This window comes from Hoplias malabaricus, chromosome 18, assembly GCF_029633855.1.
Source record: "Hoplias malabaricus isolate fHopMal1 chromosome 18, fHopMal1.hap1, whole genome shotgun sequence".
Taxonomy (NCBI): Eukaryota; Metazoa; Chordata; class Actinopteri; order Characiformes; family Erythrinidae; genus Hoplias; species Hoplias malabaricus.
Window position 1 is genome coordinate 31,204,394 of NC_089817.1, and position 26,050 is coordinate 31,230,443.

Here is a 26,050-nt window from a genome sequence, read left to right on the forward strand (position 1 = left end):
CCTCTCTCTGGCTGTGGCTGATTTCATAGTGGGATTGATTGTTATGCCTGTGAATATAATGCAACTGATAGACTCCTGTTGGTATCTTGGAAATTTGGTGTGCTCCATGTTTCCAGTTGTCAATTCTCTCTCAATGCTGGCATCTGTCTTTAGTCTGGTTTTAATTGCAGTAGATCGGTATATTGCTGTTTGTGACCCCCTGCTTTATACCAGCAGAGTCACTGTTTCTAAAATGTCTATATGCATAATTGTAGGCTGGTCTTTCTGTTTTTGCTATACTATTATTTTTATCAATGTAAATGACAACCTCCCTCCATATGATACCTCCATTGAATGCCATGGAGAGTGTGTTCTTGTCATAAAACATTCTTTGGTGCTTACTGACCTAGTAGTTTCTTTTCTAACACCTTGCTCTGTTATACTGGTCTTGTATAGCTTGATTTTTAAAGTGGCAAGACATCAATCTAAAGCTATCACAGCTGTAAATAAGGGTGCTTTAAAAACTCATGGAGCCAAAGTTTCAATTGCTTCTCAAACTAAAGCAGCTAAAAAATTGGGTATGGTTATCTTTGTGTATATCGCTTGTTGGATACAATTTTATTTAAGTTCTCTATCAGCCGAAAGCGTCATATCTACATCAATGGTGTGGACTGTGTTTGGGTGGCTAGTTCTCTGTAACTCTTCCATAAATCCAATAATATATGCTATTTTCTATCAGTGGTTTCGAGTGTCAGCAAAGCACATTGTGACATGTAGAACATTTAATTCTTCATCTTCAAGGTTGAATATAGTTCCTGGCCATATTTAGGGTCAATCTGACCAGGATGAGGAAAAAAAAGAAAAAAAAAAAAAGAAAATCGGCTAATGTAATAGTGTCTGGCTGCTCAGTTTGGTTTGTCAGTATACATTGATTTGAATATTATTATTTCCAAATATAATCAGGATTGTATTATATAGAAAACAGGATTATATTCATTTGATAAATATTCCTTAACTCTTAGTCCACTACCTACATTGTTTCCATTTTGTTTCCAAACCAACTATTGTGTACAGAGTAGATGCATAAATGAATGAATGAATGAATAAAATCACAGTCTTTGTTTCTCAGTAAGGCCTAAACTTGAACTGGTCCTCTCTGTCACCTCATCTATTTGCTGTTATGGGAACCCTTAATAATAAAGGTTAACCATCTACCAATGTCCCCGGCTTTACACTTGGATCCAACAGTTGATTTGATAATAAGACTTGGTGTTTGTAAAAGCTTATGTTATTATATAAAGCTTATGTGTGAAATTTGCAAGAAATCTGAAAGACTAAAATGGCTTATTTTTTGTTACTGTTCATTTTAATCAAGCCTCTTAGAATACTCAGAACAACTCAGTGCGGACCAGCTTCACAATTTTTCAAAGCATGCATTCTTTGGACAAGGTAACTTACTACCCTTAAATCAGAGTTTGTAATGTGGCCTAATCCCCAGCCAAATATGCTATGATTCAGACGGGTATATTATGTGTACATGTGAGTCATATATAATGTGTGTTAAATGTGTGATTAAGAAAGTCCAAATAATCAGAAAAATATATTCCACACTAGAATAAACTAGAGCAGTGATTCCAAATCATTTTCTACAGTCCTCCCCTTTTGTATATAAGTATATTTGTTTCATGTCCCACACTCCTCTCTGACACTCAATGCTATCAGTGCAAAGACATGTCCCTTTCATTTGGCATGCTGTACACAGGCCACCTGCAATAATGCCACACTTTGAAAACAATTAACTAGAGGTTGCATTCAAGCCGGATTACATTGTACTCCGTGCATGTGGTGGGAAATGTGGTAGGCAGCTAAATGTTGCTGATTTTGGTAGTTTTTGAGTGTAAACTCAAAAAATAAAAAAATTATAATTTGGAATTTAGTTTAGTCAAAGGAAAACTATAGATTTGGCTTTAAAAGGAAGAATTATAGAACTTTTCATGGGTATATCAAGTGTCAGTCTCTTCTGCTCCTGTAAAAATATCCAATAATTCCATCTGGTCACTTTTTTTATTGCAAAGGCTGTATAAAGGAGGAACCATGAAGTTTGGCCTCATTATGAACAAAGCGTATGATATAATTCATATTTATATTAAAAATGCATACACTGCTTCTGGTTTATGTTGGGCTGTCACTAAGTCGGGACCCACTGTTGAATATGAAATAAGTAATTAATTATAGAATAATAAGCCACTTGTTTGATAGAGGGAGGTGTCATACCCATGTATAAAGGTGCATGTCAAACAGGCAGATCTCTCAGTTCAGTGTTCCTGAACAACACATTTGGATTGTTTCCAACAATTAAATCTGGGTTGATTTCAGATGGATGAAGTAGTTTTTGAAAACATCACTGCCCAGTACTGCTTCCCTGACAATTCATCTTGCAGAAAGAAGGTCCAGACAGGCCCTGCTTATATATTTCTGTTCATTGTTCTCTCATGTGTATCTGTGTGCACTGTGTGTCTGAACCTGCTGGTGATCATCTCCATCTCTCACTTCAAGCAGCTCCACACTCCAACCAACCTGATTATCCTCTCTCTGGCTGTGGCTGATCTTCTTGTGGGACTGATTGTTATGCCTATAAATACAATGCAACTGATAGACTCTTGTTGGTATCTTGGAAAACTGGCATGCTCTATTTTCCCACTAGTCAGTTCTCTGTCATTGTTGGCATCAGCCTGGTTTTAATTGCTGTAGATCGCTACTTTGCTGTCTGTGACCCCCTGATTTATCGTGGCAGAGTCACTGTTTCTAAAACATTTATATGCATTACTGTCAGCTGGTCTTTCTGCTTAATATATGGCATTATTTTAATGTACTTTAATGACCATCTCACTCCAACGCAGATATATGCTACATGTAATGGAGAGTGCATGTTTGCCATGAATCCTTCCTGGCTGTATTTTGACTTTGTGCTTTCATTTCTAATTCCTTGCTTTGTTATAGTGTTCTTGTATAGTTTGATTTTTAAGGTGGCGAGACATCAAGCCAAAGCTGTCAGAGCTGTATGCAGTAGTGTCTCAAACAAACAAGAAGCTAAAGTTTCAGGGACTTCTCAACTCAAAGCAGCCAAAAAATTAAGCTTTGTCATTATTGTGTATCTCACTTGTTGGATACCATTTTATTTAAGTTCTTTTTCAGTGGAACATGTCGCAACTTCATCGATGGTGTGGACTGTGTTTGGCTGGCTGATGTTCTTTAACTCTTCCATGAATCCAATAATATATGCTATTTTCTATCAGTGGTTCAGGGTGTCTGTAAAGCACATTATGACTTGTAGAATATTTGAATCCTCATCTTCCAGGTTTTATTTGTTTACTGACCATGTTTAAGTCCAAACTGACACTGCCTTGGCCAATTCACAAGTCAATCCTCTTGAAAACATTATTATACTGGTACAAACCATGGACCACATTGTGGACCTACATATAAAGAGTAGAACGTCTGGGGAACAGCATAGGGATTTAAAGAAAATTGGGAAGGGAGAATTTGTGGAACATGAGACAGAGAGGCATGTGAATCAGAAGCAGGAACCACTGGGTGCTTTACATTAATTACTCTGTGAATCCCCTTCTTTATTCTATTTTTTATGCCTGGTTCAGAATTTCAGTAAATTATACTGTAACCTGCAGAATATTCGAACCATCATCTTCAAGACTGACCTTGTATGAAGAATATTCTTTATGTATGCTTGTATGTCTGCATTATTTATAGCAGTGATTCCTGTAGAACCTGAACCTGTTCTCTATTTTAGAGTATAATCCAACAACCGTCACACTGAAAAAGGTAGTGAAATATCTATATATACACCATATTTATATTTACTTCTGATAGAAAGATCAAGCTGAAATGTGATTCAATTTTCTGCATTGTCAATTTACTCCAAAAGCAATATTATATTTCCATATGGTCCCAATTAATTTTCATTTAATTGAGTACATTTAAAAATTGTCTAATTTGACATTTTGTCAGCCTTGGCTTAAGCCGAATGCTATAATACTTAATTTCATCTGACTAAATATGTATAAGAAATTAAATTCTTGCAATTATATAAATAAATGCATTTAAATAAACTGGCAAAATTTTACTTATTTGTAGATGTGTGTTTTGTTCATATGAATTTGCTGCATTTGGCTCCTACTGTAAATCATTTTAACAATTATTTTGCCATCATTTTACTGTTTGTGTAATGTCTTAAATAGTTTTATGCATCATTCATGTTTCAAGTGTATTATGAGTCCCAGCCAGTGCTTTTATTTTCCTGTACATGCCCAGTTAGGATTGAGCAATAATGTCACATCCAACATAAATGTTTATTAAAGAGGCCTGCTCCTTAAAATCTAAACCAAATACAAATATGTAAAATAAAGTAAGTCCGTTTCTGTCACTGTGAAGAAATGTTATTTAGAGGTCATGTATGCAATTTTATTGATTAATTTTTGGATTCCATGAAGCAGAAAAGCTGTCTTTATATCCTTATATAAGTTGGGCTTGCAAAATTACAGGAATTTGGACAAGGAATTTACAGAGGACAAGGTAGGGACAAGTTGCTAGTTAAAACCTGTCAACCCACAAAAAGAGCATTTCTTTGTCAATGTCCCGACAATGGGCAGTTAAAGATTGCAGACACTTCTTTCTTGGGGCTAAGGCAATTCTCTGCTCATCTTCACCCCAGACAGTGGACACTCTGGGCATTTCTCTGGGTTGGCTATGAGCCTAGCCTTGTAGATGCAACTCAGTACCATTTCCAGATTCACTATGCATTCCGCCCTCATAACAGACTGGATAATTATGTTGTTCAGGCAGGCAGCAAAGGGTGGTGCAGCTGTAAGAACATGCTGGAAAATGGCTGATGCCCAATGATGCCCTTAAGCTTGTTTGCATATGAGTAGCAGCATAAAGTGCAACTTATGAAAGTCTCGCTGGAAAAATATTTGGGTGATTTCATGGCTCTTGTTATTTGCTCATGGTCTTAAGGCACCTCCAGTGCATGATTTTGAGCCTCACCCCTCTGTACACATGATCACTGACTGTGCACAACACACACACAGTGATGAAACCTTTATGTATCTGTTGATTTTGTGTTATGCCATTTGTAGTGTTGTCATTGAGTATTGACGTATAGATGTACTGCCAATGTGAAAAGTGGCTGTAAAACTCTTTGGTTCTTAGGCAGTCAAATCCACTTTACACTGTCAGAACGTAATGCAGGAACATAATTGTACCTTATTTTAATATGACGTTAGATTTTAAAATTGTGTTGATTTCATACACACCATTTCATCTCCAGGACTTATTAATTTGCATATATCTTACACAGCTCCAGTCCAAAGACACACGTTGGTAGGTGGATTGGCAACTCAAATGTGTCTGTAGGTGTGAGTGAATGTGTGTGTGTCTGTGTTGCCCTGTGAAGGACTGGCGCCCCCTCCAGGGTGTATTCCCGCCTTGCGCCCAATGATTCCAGGTAGGCTCTGGACCCACCACAACCCTGAACTGGATAAGCGGTCACAGATAATGAATGAATGAATGAATATATCTTACACAGTTCTATAATGAAAAAGTGTAAATACTCCCCTCTCCTTCTGGAGAAGAGATTGTAATATACATTTAAGGAATACAACTGAACTTTAAAACCACTGTTAAAACTTTAAAAGGTACATTTACACTGCTGTTATGGGTGGGGAGGGTGGTGGATCCAAGCACAGGGTAGAATATGAGATTTTTAAAATGTTTTAAAATTGTTTTCTCATTTTTTAATTAGTTGATCAGAACCAGTATTTAGAGACTCATGTTGTGCTTATGCAACAGTGGTGAAGTATGTGCCGGATGGGATTTGAACACCTAAAACCTGTACACAGTGGAGAGATTGTGGATAAGGATGGAGAAATCACCTCAAATAAATGTGTAAGAAAAAAGTTGGGAAAAATAACAAATTAAACGCCACTCTTGGTGTGTACCAACAAAAGATTTGTTAGTCAAATGCCCACCTTTACCAGCCACCACTTCTCTGTACAAAGATGGGACAAACAGTGATGGGATTTTATAGTGTGATACACAGCTGTGGCTGTTTGTCACTAATCACAACGAGGAATTCTGTGAATTGGAGTTTTAGGACCCAACTCCACCATGCCATCCTCTGCACAGACCAGTCCTCCTGCTGGCGGCAGGCTGTACAGTACCACCCATCACATTTATGCCTTTAGTGATCAATAATATATACCTACCATACCTTTTTTCTGAGACTATAGGGTTAAAGCCACACATCCTGAAGTAGTCACCATTCTGGCAATGGAGAAAATGTCATTGTCCTGTGTACAAGAATGTGCTCTTAAACAATAATAAATATAAGCTTGCTTTTTAAAAGATCTAGTCAAGAGCTTTTCAGATATATTTCAAGAGTCATTACATTTTCAGTAAAATATTTTCATGAGATAATTTATAAATAATTTACGAAGGATTAGAATACCTAATTTGATTAAAAAAAATATAGAAATTTTTTCATACATTTAAGGATAATCAATGCCCTCAACTTTCTCTGTAAGTCACAGCATAAACATGATAGGAAATAACTGAGTGATGTAAAGACAAAGGAACCAATAATCTGTCTGGGGGAGGACTCACATATGTATAAAGAGACATGCCAAATCGGCAGATATCTCAGTTCAGTATTCCTGAACAACTGTCAGATCAGGTCAATTAGTAAGACTTTTATATTTCAGATGGACAATATAATTTATGAAAATATCACGGTCCAGTACTGCTTCCCTGACTACAACTCATCTTGCAGAAAAGAGGTCCGAACAGGCCCTATTTATATATTTCTGTTCACTGTTCTCTCATGTATATCTGTGTGCACTGTGTGTCTGAACCTGCTGGTGATCATCTCCATCTCTCACTTCAAGCAGCTCCACACTCCAACCAACCTGATCCTCCTCTCTCTGGCTGTGGCTGATCTTCTCGTGGGATTGATCATTATGCCTGGGAATATAATGCAACTGATAGACTCTTGTTGGTATCTTGGGAAAGTGGCATGTTCCATTTTCACACTGTTCACTAATCTCTCATTGATGGCATCTGCTTTTAGCCTGGTTTTAATTTCAGTAGATAGATACATTGCTGTCTGTGATCCCCTGCTTTATTCCAGTAGAGTCACTGTTTGTAAAATGTCTATATGCATCATTGTAGGCTGGTGCTCATGTGTATTTTACACTTTTATCTTAATGTATTTTAATGAATATCTCACTCGAGCACAGATATATGCCACATGCTATGGAGAATGTGTTCTAGTCATGGAACATTCTTTGCTGATTTTTGACTTTGTGGCTTCATTTCTAACCCCTTGTTCCATTATACTTAGCCTGTATGGGTTGATTTTTAAAGTGGCAAGACATCAAGCCAAAGCTCTCAGAGCTGTGTGCAATAGTGTCTCAAACAAACACGAAGCCAAGGTTCCAGGCTCTTCTCAAACCAAAGCAGCCAAGAAGTTGAGTTTTGTCATTTTTGTGTATCTCACTTGTTGGATACCATTATATTTAAGTTCTTTTTCAGTAGAAAGTGTCAAAGATGCATCAATGATGTGGACTGTGTTTGGCTGGCTTATGTTGTTTAACTCTTCCATGAATCCAGTGATATATGCAATTTTCTATCAGTGGTTCAGAGTGTCAGTAAAGCATATTATGACTTGTAGAATATTTGAATCTTCATCTTCAAGGTTTAATTTATTTACTGATCAGATTTAAATGCAGTCTGTCAAAGACTTGGTTTACAAGGCATCCTTCTTGAAACAATGGGTCTTTTTGATACAATGTATGCAACACATTGTAACTTATATAGATCAGCACTTGATCTTATGCTGCACCACAACAATGATTTAGTTTTCCGCTTGCCTTAGAATTACATCCATTCCCAATGTATCCTGTTTGTAACATGACTTATGGGGTATATTTCAAGATTTTGTACTTCACCTCTGGTCTTGAAATAAATTGTTATAATGGAATATCAAATTTTTTTAAATACTTTTATATGACTTACATCAATTTTCATAACATACTTTTTATGAGCTTTTGTATATTCAAGTTATACATGTTCTTTTAGAGCAATTTGTCCAAATTTTACAATGTTATTTATTCTATAAAATGTCTCATTAACCTATTTATAAGGCATTTGTTTTTACATTTAATATGTATTGTTTTTATTTTAAAATAAACTGATCATGCTAAAATTCCATTGTGTTTCACAGATTTCTATGTGTATAAAATATAATATATACAATAATTGATTTAATTTTTCTAATAAAATTAATGTTCATTTTCTGGATAAACAAACCATAAAATTAAACCTGCACATAAGTGAATTTACATTTTATATTTAACACATTTTAATATGTTAAACTCATGCAGACTTGTATAAATACTAATAGTAATATGTTTGAGATATTTTATACTGTTATTTTGACAAAAATATTTTCAGGACTCAAGCCTCTCTTTAATGACTTATAAATGTTGGTGTTTGTACACCAGCTTTTGTTTATATGAACACAGCCTCCACATATTTTGCTCTTATCTGAGCACAGTGTTCAACATGCACACTAGAATGAGTGAGCGGCTAATTCCTTGGCAGCATATTTTGCTTTTTTTGCAATTTGATTAATTATTTTTGCATGCCGATTGGCAGTCTTTACCCCTCAATCTTAAGTGGCCACATGTTGGTGAGGAAGAAGCTTGCTTGTGTGGCTCAGTGCAGCCTAGGTTTTATTCCTGGCTGAGGCCTCTCTTGGTTTAATCACTCTGTGCCTCAACTGCAGATGCCTTCTTTGATGGGATGAGAAAGGCCATCATTTATGCCAAAGGTCATAAATACTCAGGGAGGCCATGAGGACTGGAGGATCCAGGATCTGGAGGAGAGTAAAAAAAATTTTTCTATTTTGTTACAAAATAATGTTTTTAACACAAATTAGATATGACCATTAAACTTTGTATATACAGGTGAGGTATGAATAATATTTCCACACTTGAAATTCCCTGTATACTATGTCAATGTAAACACCCAATAAAACTACAACTGCACTCATATGACCCACATGGTAAAAAAAAAAAAAAAAAAATACATTTAGGTGGAAATCCAATCAGGGAATGTTAAATGTAAGCCAGCCAATCATTAGAGAGTGGGAGGGTCCTTACCATCTATAAAGAGACAAGCCAATATAACAATTTTCCCAACTCAGTATTCCTTACCATCTGGGTAATTTCCAGTGCTCTGATATTTGTCTATTTCAGATGGATGACATAGCTCATACAAATTTCACATTTGAGTATTGCTTTCCTGACAACAACGCTTCTTGCAAAAAGGAGGTCCAGACAGGCCCTGCTTATATATTTCTGTTCATTGTTCTCTCATTTATATCTGTGTGCACTGTGTTTCTGAACCTGCTGGTAATAATCTCCATCTCTCATTACAAGCAGCTCCACACTCCAACCAACCTGATCATCCTCTCTCTGGCTGTGGCTGATTTTCTCGTGGGATTGATTGTTATGCCTGGGAATATAATGCAACTGATGGACTCCTGTTGGTATCTTGGAAATGTGGCATGCTCCATTTTCCCATTGATGACATCTCTCTCAATGTTTGCATCTCTTTATAGTCTGGTTTTAATTGCAGTCGATCGGTACATTGCTGTCTCTGACCCCCTGCTTTATCCCAGTAGAGTCACTGTTTCTAAAATGTCTATATGCATAACTTTAGGTTGGTCTTTCTGCCTAATCTATATTATTATTATAATGCATTTTAGTGACCATCTCATTTCAACACAACTCTATGCCACATGTTATGGAGAGTGCGTTCTTGTTATGAAACATTCATTGCTGATTTTTGACTTCATGGTGTCATTTCTAACCCCTTGCTCTGTAATACTGATTCTGTATGGGTTGATTTTTAAGGTGGCAAAACGTCAAGCCAAAGCTATCAGAAATGTAACCAATGGTGCTTCCCAAAAACAAGCCAACGTTTCAGGTTCTTCTCAAAACAAAGCAGCTAAAAAATTGAGTTTTGTTATTTTTGTGTATCTTAGTTGTTGGATACCGTTTTATTTCAGTTCCATTTCAGTTGAAAATGTAACTACATCATCAATGGTGTGGACTGTGTTTGGCTGGCTAATGTTCTTTAACTCTTCCATGAATCCAATTATATATGCAATTTTCTATCAGTGGTTCAGAGTGTCCGCAAAGCACATTATGACTTGTAGAATATTTGAGACCTCATCTTCCAGATTCAATTTGTTTTCTGACCATGTTTAAATCTAAACTGAAAAAGCCTTGGCCAGTTCACAAGCCAGCCTTCTTGACAAAGTGGGTCCATTTGATAGAACAAATGGACCAGAGCAGTGATGTGGGCCTTGATTTCCTTGTCCCTATTGCTTGTCCCAAGTGCATTGAAATTGTTATTGGTTAATTATATAAATGATTACTACAACATCTGATGATAACCCATATTGATACTTATACGTTGTTATAACTGCATTGGAGGCACTAATTTAATCTGAATACATATTCTCCCTGTTCTAAAATAAACTGACTGTGCTGAAATAACCTCAGGTTTTTTGATTTTCTAAATGCAAACGGACACGTTTGTGAAAAACACAACCATTTATTTAAAAGCACAGCTACTTTTCCACTGCTGAATTTACTGGAAAAACTAAACATTTGTGATCTATAGAGTAATATTGGTAAGTTTCAAATTCTACACTTCATAATATGTGTTAAACTCAGCAGATACTGAAATGTTATATGTATACAACCCTTGAGGTTCACAATATGTACAGTGATAACAATTTTGACAGCTACGTAGTACATTAGTAATCTACAGATTTCTAGGCCCTCAATTTCTATTGGATGGCACATAACCTATTTCAAAATCCATACACCACTTGTTACCAACACCTGGTACCCACTCTTTTGCTCTTACTAAAGCTGAACAATAGAGCAAGTGGCCTATTTATTCCTTGGCAGAATCTATAGAGCTGCCTTTCGGCCATGATTCTCTCTTTAATAGATTGCTATGTGTTACATTTCAGACAATTCACATGCTTACTGCATTATCATTTTGTCAGGAATCACGGGGGTGGACTGACGGAGATGTCCACAGAGGCAGGGGATTGTGCTGCTTGCCGGGCATGTGCGGGAGTTTTTGCGGGTTTAGGGGGACTGATGGGCGCACTCTTGAGGGACTTCTTCAACCATAGTTCCCCCGGAGATGCGCCCCTGTTAGCCTCACCTCCTGTGTTCAGTGGTTTGAGGCTAACAGCCCCTACCCCCCCCCCCCCCCCCAAAAAAAAAAAAAATAATAATAATAATAATTCCCCAAACCTGCGGGTGTAATCCTTGGAAGAAGAATGGGAGAATCTCTCGTTTTGGAGTTCAAAAAATGTCTCAACGTTAATATCATTGGCCCTTTCCTTAATTAAGGTATCTATCAACTCATCGTAACGCCTCTCCTCCAAGGAGAGATTTCATAAACATGATTTGTATAAATTCAGGAGGAGCAGGTCAGGTTAAATATTTAAAATAATTTTTACACTGGAATATAAATCCTTTACAGTTGGGACCTCCTCAAATTCCGCAGGTACTCCCAGATAGGATTGCAAAATGTGTTAGCTGCGTCCTTTAGATGATCGGTCATTCTGTCAGGAATCACGGGGGGCGGACTGACGGAGACGGACACACACACTAAAACACAGTACTTTTATTTAAACAAAAGATATAACAAAGCAAAGACAGGTAACTACGGAAACAACAAGATTTAGAAAATGAAACGAGGCAATCACAGAGACAGACATACCGGACTAAGGAACAAGACACGGAAACACTGGAAGAGAAACAAGACTTGGATTAAAGAAACGCCATGACTTGGTATAGGAAACAAAACGGCATGACTTGGAATGAGAATGAAACAAAACGAATAACCGATACAAGGAAATGACACAAGGGAACTTAAATACATGATACAGATGAGACACACCTGAAACAGATAACGAGGAGTATGCACAAGGAGGCGGAACAAAGGCGGGACAAGGGCGGAGAAATGGACAATAACAGACAGAGCCATGTGCCGTTTTGTTTTTACATATTTTATATGTGTCATCAGGAGTTGGTAGATCAGAGCAATGTGGATCTTAGCCTTAGTCGTTAATGGCCTCACTGACTTTTTTTCCTTATTTATTTAATTATTTATTTATTTTCTATTATTTTCTCTTTGACCCTACAACTTCTGCTTATTTGCTACTAATTATTCATGGATACTGTGATACAGTGGGATCTAAACTGTCCTATTTAATTAAAAAATATACTGGCTGCTTTTCATGTTTATGCCCCTGGCTGTTTAAATAAGTATATTAGGGTATAAAACACATCACACAACTTAACAATCTGTGTGTGGTGTAAAGAACGTGGCCTGTTTATCTATGCGTGTTGCTATTTTGCCTGTCGTTCAGAATCAGGGATTACACAAAGCTACCACTCAGTATGTAGATAGGCCTGCTGATTAAGAAAAGGAGACAAGAATCATATTGATTAGAAACTGAAGACAGGGGCCTGTTGATTAGGATTTGGACAATAATTGTATTGGAGGACCCAGAATATGGGAATAGAATGGCTTTGGCAAAGCATCAGGATTCAGCCGAGATTTGGTGGAGACAGGGTGAGGAATAACACAGCAAGAGGTATGAAAAAAGAGAGAGAATGTTTGTAAAATTATCTTTTAATTTAGTTAATACACACTACAATTCTACAGTGGCTATAAAAATAGCTTTAAGACCCCCAACTAAACAACCTAAGCATGGATTTTGTATTACCAAAATTTCAGTTTGTACATTAGCTTGCATCAGATTTACACATTTACATATTGTATACATAGGATATCATATATACTGTCTGTGTAAGCATGTCACCCTGAATTATTCTCACAAAATTCACCTGATAAGTACTGTGATGCATTTGGAGAACCAATCAAGGAGTGTTACAAGCAAACTAGCCATTCATTGGGCAGTGGGAGTGTACTTACACATTTATAAAACACATGCAAATATAGATCTCTCAGTTAAGTATTCCCGAACAGCACAGCTGAATTACTACAAATGTGCACAGTTGTGTCTATTTCAGATGGATAACAAAGTTTATGAAAACATCACAGTCCAGTACTGCTTTCCTGACAACAACTCATCTTGCAGAAAGGAGGTCCGAACAGGCCCTGCTTATATATTTCTGTTCATTGTTCTCTCATGTATATCTGTGTGCACTGTATTTCTGAACCTGCTCGTGATCATCTCCATCTCTCACTTCAAGCAGCTCCACACTCCAACCAATCTGCTCATCCTCTCTCTGGCTGTGGCTGATCTTATCGTGGGATTGATTGTTATGCCTGTGAATATACTGCAACTGATGGACTCTTGTTGGTATCTGGGAAAAATTATATGCAATATGCTTCCAGTTGTCAATTCTCTCTCAGTGTTGGCATCTGTCTTTAGCCTGGTTTTAATTGCAGTGGATCGGTACATTGCTGTGTGTGACCCTCTGATTTATCCCAGTAAAGTAACTGTGTGCAAAATGTCTATGTGCATAATATTAGGCTGGGCTTTGTGTCTATTCTACCCTATTATTTTTATGTACGTAAATGACCGCCTTCCTCCATATGAGACATCCACCAGTTGCTACGGAGTGTGTGTTATTGTCATAAAACATTCTTTGGTAATTACCGATGTAGTAGTTTCACTTGTAACCCCTTGCTCTGTTATACTGATCTTGTATGGTATGATCTTTAAGGTGGCAAGACATCAAGCCAAAGCCATCAGAGCTATAAGCAATGGAGTCCCAAAGCAACAAGAAACTAAACTTTCAGGCTCTTTTCAAACAAAAGCAGCTAAAAAACTAAGCGTTATCATTTTAGTTTACCTTGCCTGTTGGATACCATATTATTTAAGTTCTCTATCACTTGAAAGCATGACATCTTCCTCGGTGGTGTGGACTTTATTTTGCTGGCTGATGTACACAAACTCTTCTGTGAATCCACTTATTTATGCTATTTTCTATTCATGGTTCAGGGAGTCAGTTAAGTATATTGTAAGCTGTAGAATATTTGAATCCTCATCTTCAAGGATTAATCTGTTTCCAGAACATTTCTAATTTCTGATGACTTTGCAGTTATTGAAAAATTCAGGACTAACCCAGAAAAAAAAAAAAAAACAGAAATCTGGATTGTTATCTGTTAATTATAAAAGGGTATGATGCATATAATGCAATAGAAAATGGAATTGAGTAATGATACCAATGGAGACCAATTTCAGTTTAGTTTATTTCCCAGTCAAAATGACAGAGATAAATGGTCATGTGTCATATTCCCATATGATTTTATCATTTTTTATTTTAGCATTTGCATTTTTTTGTCCATGTAAACATCTATATACTGAAAACCAGCTTGCATTGGACCCTACAGTTACACACACACAAAAAAAAAAAAACATAATATGCACAACATAATAACATATCCTCAGGCTGATCTATATAATCATATTTGTCATTTCTTGCTGGATATTTAATTTATGAGTATAGCAGTTAGGCAAAGTTAAATCTCCACTTGCTTACTTTTGAAATTATAATTTGCAGTTTTCATTTAAGGCTGATGTTATCACTATATGTATACTAACACAACCACTTGATATCTCATGCATTTCTATATTACTGTTACTTATCTTTAATTAATTAAAATCAAACTATGGCAAATTTGCTTGAAGCCTCTATTTCATTTTACATTATGATGTTGGTTAACAGGGATTCTGCTGATTTTTGACAGGGATTCTGAAGCATTTACATCATTCATTCATGGGTGGTGTTCAGGCCTGTACTGTTCATTGTGGAAAATATGATGAGAACTTGAAAACAGGCTATATAGAAGTGCACCAGTCACCAATCATATGGTTATGTTAATGCCCTCTGTGTGAAAGAAGACAAAACAACACAATCCATTATTAGACCGACAGTGGTCACCTTTGCATGGCAATTTCACTTCCAAACTATTCTTTTGTTAATATTCTGGCTTAGATTAGTGATGTGGGGTCTGTGTACTACATTAGAAACAGTCTCAGTTTGGTGTCTTTTGTTGAATATATACTGCTTAAACAAAATAATGCAATGCCATCCTTACTTTCTGAATAGACTGTCCATTTTATTAGCTCTTTTTTGCTCTGTTCAAACAGGTTTGCTATTCTCAGTTTCTAAAAAAAAAATAAAATAATAATAATAATGCTGATTATTACCTGATTATCCTCTAGCTGTCAACTCAAACGCAAAAGATAGTGCAGGCCAAAGTCAACTACAGCATTAAAAACAGGCTACAAGACATGCAGTGTAACCCGTACTTTAGCCAGATTAAAGTCCTTGGTAGCTACTATTAATGGGAGGTTTGTAAGCTTATACAATGAGCATGTGTTGTGAAAAATTTGTAGATAAATAATATTTGCTGACCATTTCTGCCTGTGAAATCACTCACAGGTCTGTGTCTAAGGAATATAACTGTACTTGAATCAGCTTTTCAAAGTGTGTTTCATGGGTCAGTGTCACTTTTATTCCTCTGAAATTGTCCTAAGATTCCATCTGGTCACATATGTATTTCTAAAATGGTGTAAAGGGTCACCAATTTGTTTTGACTTCACAGTAAAGATAAATAATAATAATAATAATAATAATAATAATAATAATAAAACAAACTACACACTGAGCTTTGCTTTGGGCTGCCACGTGTCAGAATGTACTGTTAAATATGAAATTAACGAATAATGTTCAGTACAAAGTACCTAATAATTTCACAGTGGGAGGGATCATACACATACAAGTCAAAAGGCAGATCTTTCAGTTCAGTTTTCCTGAACAGCATATTTGGATCAATAACACCTGGCAGATTAGTGTCTATTCCAAATGGATAACTCTGTTTATGAAAACCTCACAGTTCAGTACTGCTTTCCTGACAACACTGCCTCATGCAGAAAGGAGGTCCGGACAGGCCCTGCTTATATATTTCTGTTCATTGTCCTCTCATGTATATCTGTATGCACTGTGTTTCTGAACCTGCTGGTGATCATCTCCATCTCTTACTTCAAGCAGCTCCACACTCCAACCAACCTGCTCATCCTCTCTCTGGCTGTGGCTGATCTTCTTGTGGGACTGATTGTTATGCCTGGGCATATAATGCAACTGATGGACTCTTGTTGGTATCTTGGAAAATTGGCATGCTTCATTTTCCCACTGGTCACTTCTCTCTCAGTGTTGGCATCTGTCTTCAGCCTGCTTTTTATTGCAGTAGATCGGTACATCGCTGTCTGTGACCCTCTGCTTTATCCCAGGAAAATCACAGTTTGCAAAATTTCTCTATGCATAATACTAGGCTGGTCTACCTGTGTATTTTATAATATTATTTTTTTCTACTTTAATGAACATCTAACTCCAGCACAACTACACATTACATGTTATGGAGAGTGTGTTGTTGTTATAAAACATTCCTGGCTGATTTTCGACTTTCTGCTTTCATTTGTAATCCCATTCTCTGTTATACTGGTGTTGTATGCTTTGATTTTTAATGTGGCGAGACATCAAGCCAAAGCTTTCAGAGCTGTGACCAATGGGGTCTCAAACACAAAGGAATCCAAAGTTTCAGGCTCTTCTGAAACCAAAGCAGCCAAAAAATTAAGCTTTGTCATTTTAGTATACCTCATTTGTTGGGTACCATATTATTTAAGTTGCTTGTCAGTTGAAAATGTCACAACCTCAACAATGGTGTGGATTGTGTTTGGCTGGCTGATGTTCTTTAACTCTTCCATGAATCCAATAATATATGCTATTTTATATCAGTGGTTCAGGGTGTCTGTAAAACACATTATGACTTGTAGAATATTTGAATCCTCATCTTCATGGTTTAGTTTGATCTCTGATCCTGATTAAGTCCAATGTGTCATACCACAGGACAAGTGGATCTCTTTGGTACAACAAAATGACCACAATGCATCTTACATGGATCAGCATTTGACCTGATGCTGCTGTTACTCTATTATATATTAAATATTATCCCTGTGGTTTTGCTTATGCTTTGTTCTAATAACATTCTACAGCTTATTAAACAAGCATATGTTAATTTTATTAAGTTTGATCAAATCTAGAAATATAGTTAAGCTTAGAAAACTATATAATCTTATATATATATATATATATATATATATATATATATATATATATATATATATATTATATATATAAACCTATATTTGTTTTAATTGATTTACATCTATATGTTTAACTACATGCATAGGCATTAACTCTAATAAACAACATTATAAAGGTACATAAAGGTATATAAAGGTCCCTAAAGACACAATTATTGTAAACGTAGCTTCAAAGGTACAGCAGTGGTGTTAAAGTCTGGTTTTGTTCCCTGAATGTACATTACATTCTCTTCTCCGGAAGGAGAGGGGAATGTTGTAAGTTTTAATTATAAAACTGTATAAACTTTAACAACATAATATAAGCCCAGAAGATGGAATGCAGTGTATAAATTTAACACAACTTTAAATCTACAGTTTTTATATAATAATATTATAGTATATTCCCTAAATAAAGTTACTGAATATGTACCCATGAGTGTACCACCCCAGTGACAGTTTTTTTCTGAGTGTATTTAAGTTTGTAGGATGTGTTTCCTGTATGTATCATCCGTTGTGAAAATAAACGGACCCTGCTGAAATTGCAGACTTTTATCTTTTTAATGATTTTTTATAAGTAATAGTATAGATCAGTTTGTCCCTACTTTTTTAATACAGTAATAACTTGAGTTTAATTCATTCTGTGACCGAGCTCGTAAATCAATTTTCTCATAAATCAAATAAAAATTTCCCATTAAAATGAATCAAAATATTAATCCATTCCAGTCCCCCAAAAACCACAACACTTCTTTTTCATTATGTGTTTTTAAATAAGACATTTTTTCATTTTTAAACATCAAATAATGTATAAAAAATAATAATACATAATAAAAGAGAATGTAAAGAAATAAACTGGTTCTGTTAAGTGTATTTACCTTGAAAATCAGATCTCAGCTCATATTTACAGCAAAAAATCGACCAAGCAATGGCTCGTATCTCGAAAAATTGTAAGTCAAGGTTTCACTGTGTATTGTTGCAGATTCAGGGATGGGTACAGAGGCAACCATTCTGTCAGTAAACATCCTTTATTTAATGCCCTTAAAAGTACACATAGAAACAAGAGAACAAGGTAGGATTTGGGCTTGATTTGTAGTGAGATCCAGGACACCAAATGCCAGTAAGATACTCTTCTTCCTGACGATGAGCTCCCAACAAAACACGCCTCACTATAAACCAAGCCCAAAATCATATATAACACATAAAACACACAACCCCAAAATATTCCCTTAAATATCCTCAGAACAGATCCCAAACACATACTGATTTAATTTATTTCCTATCCCTGCAGACTAGAGAGTGGCCGTCTAATGCCATGGCACCGTCTATAATGCTATGGCTCCAATGGAATTATCACACAGCAATGTGATGTATTTGCCTGGTGATATGCAATCTGAACTTTTCCATCTTGTTTAGGTGACCACATGTGGTGAAAAATAGACTTCATAGGGTGGGTCTGCATGTGCAGATCTTAGCCTATGTTTTATTCTGGCCACTCTGACCTCACTTTTAATTTCTTGCCTTATGCATAAGCTGCTGACACGTTCCTTAGTGGAATGGGAAACCCCAATACTTTGGCTAAATGTTCTAAATCCTCAGGGATATTGTAGTTCTCCAAATGTTAGTTTAAGACAGTCCTCATTTTTTTAATAGCACTAGCTGTTATTGTGTCTTATATCATCGCTTTCCAATAACAAACTTGTATCTTAATTTATTTTTGCCTATTTTCAGTTGACTATAATTTGAATACACCAGCTCTCCTTCACATTGTGTAAAAATTTCATGATGAATGAAACTTTAGAAATTCTCCAAAATTACTTTATTTTTCTTTATCTATTTATTTATCTTTCACTTCTTGAAAATTAAGGTTTATTCCTTCTCCTGTAAAGGTATTATTTTGGGAGATACATATTTTTTATTAGACAGCAATGATATGAGGAACTAGCACTTCAAAGAATTAATTAAAGACCTTAAAGCTGTCAACATTATTTAAATTTCATCAGAGGCGATTGCTCTAAAACTGCAAGGGAAGCTCAGCTTCCCCTAAAATGTCAAAAAATAAGTGATCAAATATATACTGTTGTGTGTACATGTCACTGAATAAATATGCACTACAACGTACTCAACTGTTGTTCAGAATCAGCTTCTTATCACTGGTAAAGACGTGGCTTTCCTCTCAATCCTCTCAATGAAAGCCTCACAGTGCTTTAAACAGACGCTGAGCGTCCACAGAGTTCAATAGCGAAGGAGCGAAGTGCAGCAAAACGAGACGAGCCATTGGATAAATGCTGGGCTTTGTCCCGCCCATCGGACACTCAGCGTCTCTGGGGGTCTATGGGGCAGTGGGCTGGCCTCGGCTGCCTCGGACGCTCAGCTTCTGCATGAGGATTGGATGATCTGTCTGAGGCTGAATCCCTTTTTGATTGACAGCAAAAACAGCAAATCAGCAATCCTTTGGTGTAGAGATCTGTGGGAGCGTTACATTTTCATTCTGTTCTGAGTTCAACTTTCTTAAACCTCTTAGCGGAATATTCTTTGTTAAAAACGACTAGCGACAAATCAAGCTTCTATTTCTGGTGGGTTTTTTGTAGCTGCTTGTGTTTGGAGACTGACTTCTATCACTCTTTCTGACTTCTATTACAGTTTCTGTCCAGCGGGTGCCGCTGAGCCCCTTCACCGTCACAAAGCACTCACAGGCGGACACACTTCACATGGGCCAAGGCCGTTTAAGCAGCCTAGCTCTGCTGGCCATTGAGAGGACACTAGTCAAGTCCCTGGAAAAGACGCGTTGTTGGTACGACAGGGTCACAGATCATTTTCTTTAATAGGAACAGAGGGTAGAATCTATGTATAAATAAACCGACACATTTTATGATGTAGGCCGCAAATGAGCTAACCCCTTCTTGAAAGACCAGCATCCGCCACTGGTGAGACATGAGTCTATGGAAATTGCCATTGTAGAAAATGTATCACCATACCATTCCCTCATGAAGTTTGGCTCAAAATGAAGAGACACAAACCATATTTGCTTGCAAAAGTTAAACTTTTGGTGTAGGCTCTTTTATAACTTTTATATTCACCTTCTGATAGAGAAATGCAAAATGGTATGACATGCATTCTGCGATTTTTTAATTCTTATTTGTGTCTGTCCCAAATTATGTCTGTGTCAGGAATTGCGGGACGGACTGACGGAGGCAGACGCACACGCTAAAACACAGTGAACTTTAATTTACAAAAAAGAATAACAAAACAGAGATCTAACAGAGACTTGGACAAAAAAGAGCTAAATGAACTAAACTTTGCTCTAAGACTGCAAGGAAAGCTCAGCTTCCCCTAAAATTTAAAAAAATAAGTGATCAAATATATACTGTTGTGTGTACATGTCATTGAATAAACATGCACTGAAACGCGCTCAAATTTTGTTCAGAATCAGCTTCTTATCACTGGTAAAGACGCGGCTTTCCTCTCAATCATTCCCGCAGCTTCACAGTGCTTTAAACAGTGAGGACGCTGAGCGTCCACAGAGTTAAATAGCGAAGCAGCGAAGTGCAGGGAAACGAGACGAGTCATTGGATAAATGCTGGGCTTTGTCCCGCCCATCGGACGCTCAGCGTCTCTGGGGGTCTATGGGGCAGTGGGTTGGCCTCGGCTGGCCCGGACGCTCAGCTTCTGCATGATGATTGGATGATCTGTCTGAGACTGAATCCCTTTTTGATTGACAGCGAAATGAGCGAATCAGTGATCCTTTGGTGTAAAGATCCATGCGAGCATTACATTTTCAGTCTGTTCTGAGTTGAACCTGAGACTTTCTAAGTCCTCTTAGCGGCATTTTCTTTGTTACAAATGACTAGTGACAAATCGAGCTTCTATTTCTGGTGGGTTTTTTTGTAGCTGCTTGTGTTTGGAGACTGACTTCTATCACTCTTTCTGACTTCGTCACAAAGCACTCACAGGCGGACACACCTCACATGGGCCAAGGCCGTTTAAGCAGCCTAGCTCTGCTGGCCATTGAGAGGACACTATTCAAGTCCCTGGAAAGACGCCTTGTTGGTACGACAGTGTAGTGGAGTACGGATCAAATCAAATGAAGAAATAAGTAATGAAAGATTACGAGGGGGGAACTCTCCATTCTAATATATAATAAATAATAATTTTGTTTGGAACAGAACCCCACATTCCACAGAACTGCGTGTGTGCAAAGACGCTGCCCCCCCCACACACACACACACACACGAACTTACATCAAAGACCTCATCAGGACGCCTGTCCATGACCCCCTCATCTCCGCCTTGAATGAAAGATAACAAGCCAGTTATTATGCTCTTAGGCAGAGGGGAGATCAAACAAAGTGGGGAATAACTGTGGGTGACAATTCGGCTTTATGGCTGTGGCGCCTAAACGGCGAAACGTTATCTCGTGTGGGAATCGGCAGATGGTAACCCTGACTGAACTCGGGTTGACCTCCCGGTAACCATCCGCACAGGACCAACAGCATGGACCAACAGCGACCCCAAGTGGACGTTTGCAAAATCACGTCTCGCTTGAGGTCACATAGGTACATAACGGAACTAATCAAATTCTAATAAATATGTGTATACGATATGTATGAATGTCACTCTTTGTTGTCCTCAGATGAACGTCTACCAACCAATGAAGTGATGTGTATTACTGTTTCAATCATGAAAGAAAGTTTCTGTCTCTAATTAAGAAAACGAATTAATATATTCTAACATAATATTGTAGTGGGGTGTAATCATAAAGTACCCAAGATATATATATATATATATATATATATATATATATATATATATATATATATATATATATATATACGTAGATGTTTGATATTAATAATCCAGGACACATATTATGCTATACCACAAGTATGTATAGGTAATTTTTATGTTAGTCAATTTTGTGTATACGTGTATCTTTTCTCCTCTCTCTCTCTGAAACGTGAAACAAGTCACGTGAGCCTCAGACCCAGGATCCAATCAAAGGAAGGATACCTCCCAGTTGGGCGTGACCACGCCACCTCTGAAAAGAGTGTGCCCGGACCACGCCGCTCTCTTCCTCTCTGCTCAGATCTCTACACTTCCTTTCGTTTTACACGCTAATCTGTTTCTACTCTTCACTTCTTTCTTTTTTGTTTTACTCTTCTCTTTGTCTTACACACTCTCTCTTTCTCTTACGCTCTCTCTCTAATTTTCAACCTCTCCAAGCGAGACATTTTTATCTTCCTTACGCCGACGAAACAAAGACTCTAAAAGGACGTCACTCAGCTTCCCAGGAGACGTCTTGCGCCAGCTAGAGTGTGAAAGAAAATTTACCAGTAACGTCGCGTAACTCCGAATAATCCTTTGTTCTTTTTATTGTGTTTATGTTTTATCGCCCAACCTAAGTTTAATCTCACGATTGATCAAAGCAGGTGAAACTTATTCATGGCCAGAATAAGATATCACCCCTTTAGATTAGTTGATAGCGGATACATTAGCGTTATAAGCCGACTTCTGAGGGCACAGCTCCTGGAGACTCGAGTGATGAGCTAACCACTTTGAGACGCCACCCCACTCAGAGGAAAGACCGGCCAGGCCTGCAGTCCTCCGAGAAGGGGAACCCCCGACTGACGTCACCACGTCTAAGACCAAGAGTGTCTGACTCAACCTGGAAGGAATCCCATTTCCAGCGAGCCTACCTTCAACGACACGGGGAGGACAAGAAGCAAAACCTGGAGCACGGAGGTTAAAACAGCGGGACCCGACGACTCGGTGAAAACGGCAAAAAGAGTAAGCAAGCAAACTTCATTCACTTTCCAGAAGCTGATGCCTAATTAAGTCTCTTGATAAATTTATACATTAATTAAACCTCAGTTAGCAACACATTAGTCCACAAGACCTGCGTTGATGCCGTGAGATTTTGAGATTATGCTATGTTAAGTACATATTCTTTTGTTAATAAGTATTTCCATTATTTGAAATCACAGTGTGTGGAGTCTGTTCATTAAAAGTCTGAAGATCCTGAAGAACTCACGTAGCTAGGCCATTATTCATTCTCAAACTACTTGTTAACGTTTTAATTACTTAAGCCAATTATAAAATTTGAATTATTATCATTAGTCAAATATCAGTAATCATAAGAGTTTGAATAAGGTCAACGCTACAAACAAAATATATAAATATACATAATATATATATTTATATATATCACGGTGTATACACAACATACACTACAACAGGGTCACAGATCATTTTCTTTAAAAGGAACGGAGGGTAGAATTTACGCATAAATAAACCAACACATTTTATGATGTAAGCCGAAATTGAGCTTCCCCTCCTTGAAAGACCAGCATCCGCCACTGATATATATATATATTCATTCATTATCTGTAATCGCTTATCCAATTAAGGGTTGCGGTGGGTTCAGAGCCTACCTGGAATCATTGGGTGCAATGCGGGAATACACCCTGGAGGGGGCTCCAGTCCCTCACAGGACAACACACAGTCACACACTCACTCACACACTCACACCTACGGACACTTTGGATTCGCCAATCCACCTACCAACAAAATTCCAAATTTATAAGATTAAGACAAGATTTAGAAGTTGTGTCTATTGTGACTTTTTTTTAGTTTGTTAATATGTTTGTGTTAAAGTAATTTTATCTTTTTATTAGGAAAAAATGTGAGTTCAACTTATACATTCTCAGCTACTCTCAGGTGTTGCATGTAGTAAGTACTTACATACAATTGCAGATCAAATAATGGGAAGATACAAACAAACTAGCCATTCATTTGACAGTGGGAGGGTTTATCTCTATGAATAAAGAAACCTGTCAAACAGGCAAATCTCTCAGTTCAGTTTCCGTGAACAGCACATGTGGATATTTTGTAACAGACAGATTTTTTTATCTTTTATTACTTTCATTAGGAAAACATTTATATTTCCAATGGATAACACAGATCATGAAAACATCACAGTTCAGTACTGCTTTCCTGACAACAATGCATCATGCAGAAAGGAGGTCCGAACAGGCCCTGCTTATATATTTCTGTTCATTGTTCTCTCGTGTTTGTCTGTGTGCACTGTGTTTCTGAACATGCTGGTGATCATCTCCATCTCTCACTTCAAGCAGCTCCACACTCCAACCAATCTGCTCATTCTCTCTCTGGCTGTTGCTGATCTTCTTGTGGGATTGATTGTTATGCCTGTGAATATACTACAACTGATGGACACTTGTTGGTATCTGGGAAAAATTATATGCAATATGCTTCCAGTTGTCAATTCTCTCTCAGTGTTGGCATCTGTCTTTAGCCTGGTTTTAATTGCAGTGGATCAGTACATTGCTGTCTGTGACCCTCTGATTTATCCCAGTAGAGTAACTGTGTGCAAAATGTCTATGTGCATAATATTAGGCTGGGCTTTGTGTCTATTCTACCCTATTATTTTTATGTACGTAAATGACCGCCTTCCTCCATATGAGACATCCACCAGTTGCTATGGAGTGTGTGTTATTGTCATAAAACATTCTTTGGTAATTACCGATGTAGTAGTTTCACTTGTAACCCCTTGCTCTGTTATACTGATCTTGTATGGTATGATCTTTAAGGTGGCAAGACATCAAGCCAAAGCCATCAGAGCTGTAAGCAATGGAGTCCCAAAGCAACAAGAAACTAAACTCTTCTCAAACAAAAGCAGCTAAAAATCTAAGTGTTATCATTTTAGTTTACCTTGCCTGTTGGATACCATATTATTTAAGTTCTCTATCACTTGAAAGCATGACATCTTCCTCGGTGGTGTGGACTTTATTTTGCTGGCTGATGTACACAAACTCTTCTGTGAATCCACTTATTTATGCTATTTTCTATTCATGGTTCAGGGAGTCAGTTAAGAATATTGTAAGCTGTAGAATATTTGAATCCTCATCTTCAAGGATTAATCTGTTTCCAGAACATTTCTAAGTCCTGATGAAATAGCTGACTTTGAAGTTATTGAACAATTCAGGACAAACCCCCCCCCCCCCCAGAACAGAAATCTGGATTGTTATCTGTAAATTATAAAAGGGTATGATGCATATAATGCAGTGGAAAATGGAATTGAGTAATGAGCGCAATGGAGACCAATTTCAGTTTAGTTTATTTCCCAGTCAAAATGACAGAGATAAATGGTCATGTGTCATATTCCTGTATGATTTTATTATTTTTTATTTTAGCATTTGCATTTTTTTGTCCATGTACATATCTATATATTGAAAACCAACTTGTATTGGACCCTATAGTTACACACAAAAAAAAATCAAAAAAGAAAAAGAAAACAATGTGCACAACATAGTAACATATCCTCAGGCTGATCTATATAATCATGTTCTTTTCTTGCTTGATATGAATTTATGAGTATAGCAGTTAGGAAAATTCATATCTCCACTTGCTTACTTTTGAAATTATAATTTGCAGTTTTCATTTAAGGCTGATGATATCACTATATGTATACTACACAACATAATAGCATATCCTCAGGCTTAGCTAGAGATAATTAATTTTTCATAATCATTATAGTTATGTGTGTCTTTTCTTGGTGAACACCAAGGAATTTGATATTCTTGACAATCTCCACAGCAGAGTTGTCGATGTTCAGCGGTGAGTGCTCACCTCTTGTTTTTCTGAAGTCTACAACCATCTCTTTGGTTTTGTCCACGTTCAGAGACAGGTTGTTGACTTCACACCAGTCAGTTAGCCGCTGCACCTCCTCTCTGTATGCTGACTCATCATTCTTACTGATGAGACCCAC

At 37.2% G+C, this 26,050-nt stretch overlaps 3 protein-coding genes and 2 pseudogenes across 3 annotated transcripts; all 5 read left to right on the forward strand.

Moving 5' to 3' along the window:
- The first annotated feature begins 2,355 nt into the window (after positions 1 to 2,355).
- LOC136674438 (trace amine-associated receptor 13c-like) lies at positions 2,356 to 3,365 on the forward strand (annotated as a pseudogene).
- Positions 3,366 to 9,311: 5,946 nt separating this feature from the next.
- On the forward strand, positions 9,312 to 10,328 carry LOC136674439 (trace amine-associated receptor 6-like). Its single transcript, XM_066650445.1, has one exon. The coding sequence runs from the start codon at positions 9,312 to 9,314 to the stop codon at positions 10,326 to 10,328; it is 1,017 nt and encodes a 338-aa protein (XP_066506542.1).
- A 2,859-nt stretch (positions 10,329 to 13,187) lies between these two features.
- Positions 13,188 to 14,207, forward strand: LOC136674281 (trace amine-associated receptor 6-like). The gene has a single exon (XM_066650203.1). The coding sequence runs from the start codon at positions 13,188 to 13,190 to the stop codon at positions 14,205 to 14,207; it is 1,020 nt and encodes a 339-aa protein (XP_066506300.1).
- A 1,788-nt stretch (positions 14,208 to 15,995) lies between these two features.
- On the forward strand, positions 15,996 to 17,015 carry LOC136674440 (trace amine-associated receptor 13c-like). Its single transcript, XM_066650446.1, has one exon. It carries the CDS (start codon positions 15,996 to 15,998, stop codon positions 17,013 to 17,015), a length of 1,020 nt encoding a protein of 339 aa, XP_066506543.1.
- A 7,197-nt stretch (positions 17,016 to 24,212) lies between these two features.
- Positions 24,213 to 25,224, forward strand: LOC136674287 (trace amine-associated receptor 6-like; annotated as a pseudogene).
- Positions 25,225 to 26,050: the final 826 nt, after the last annotated feature.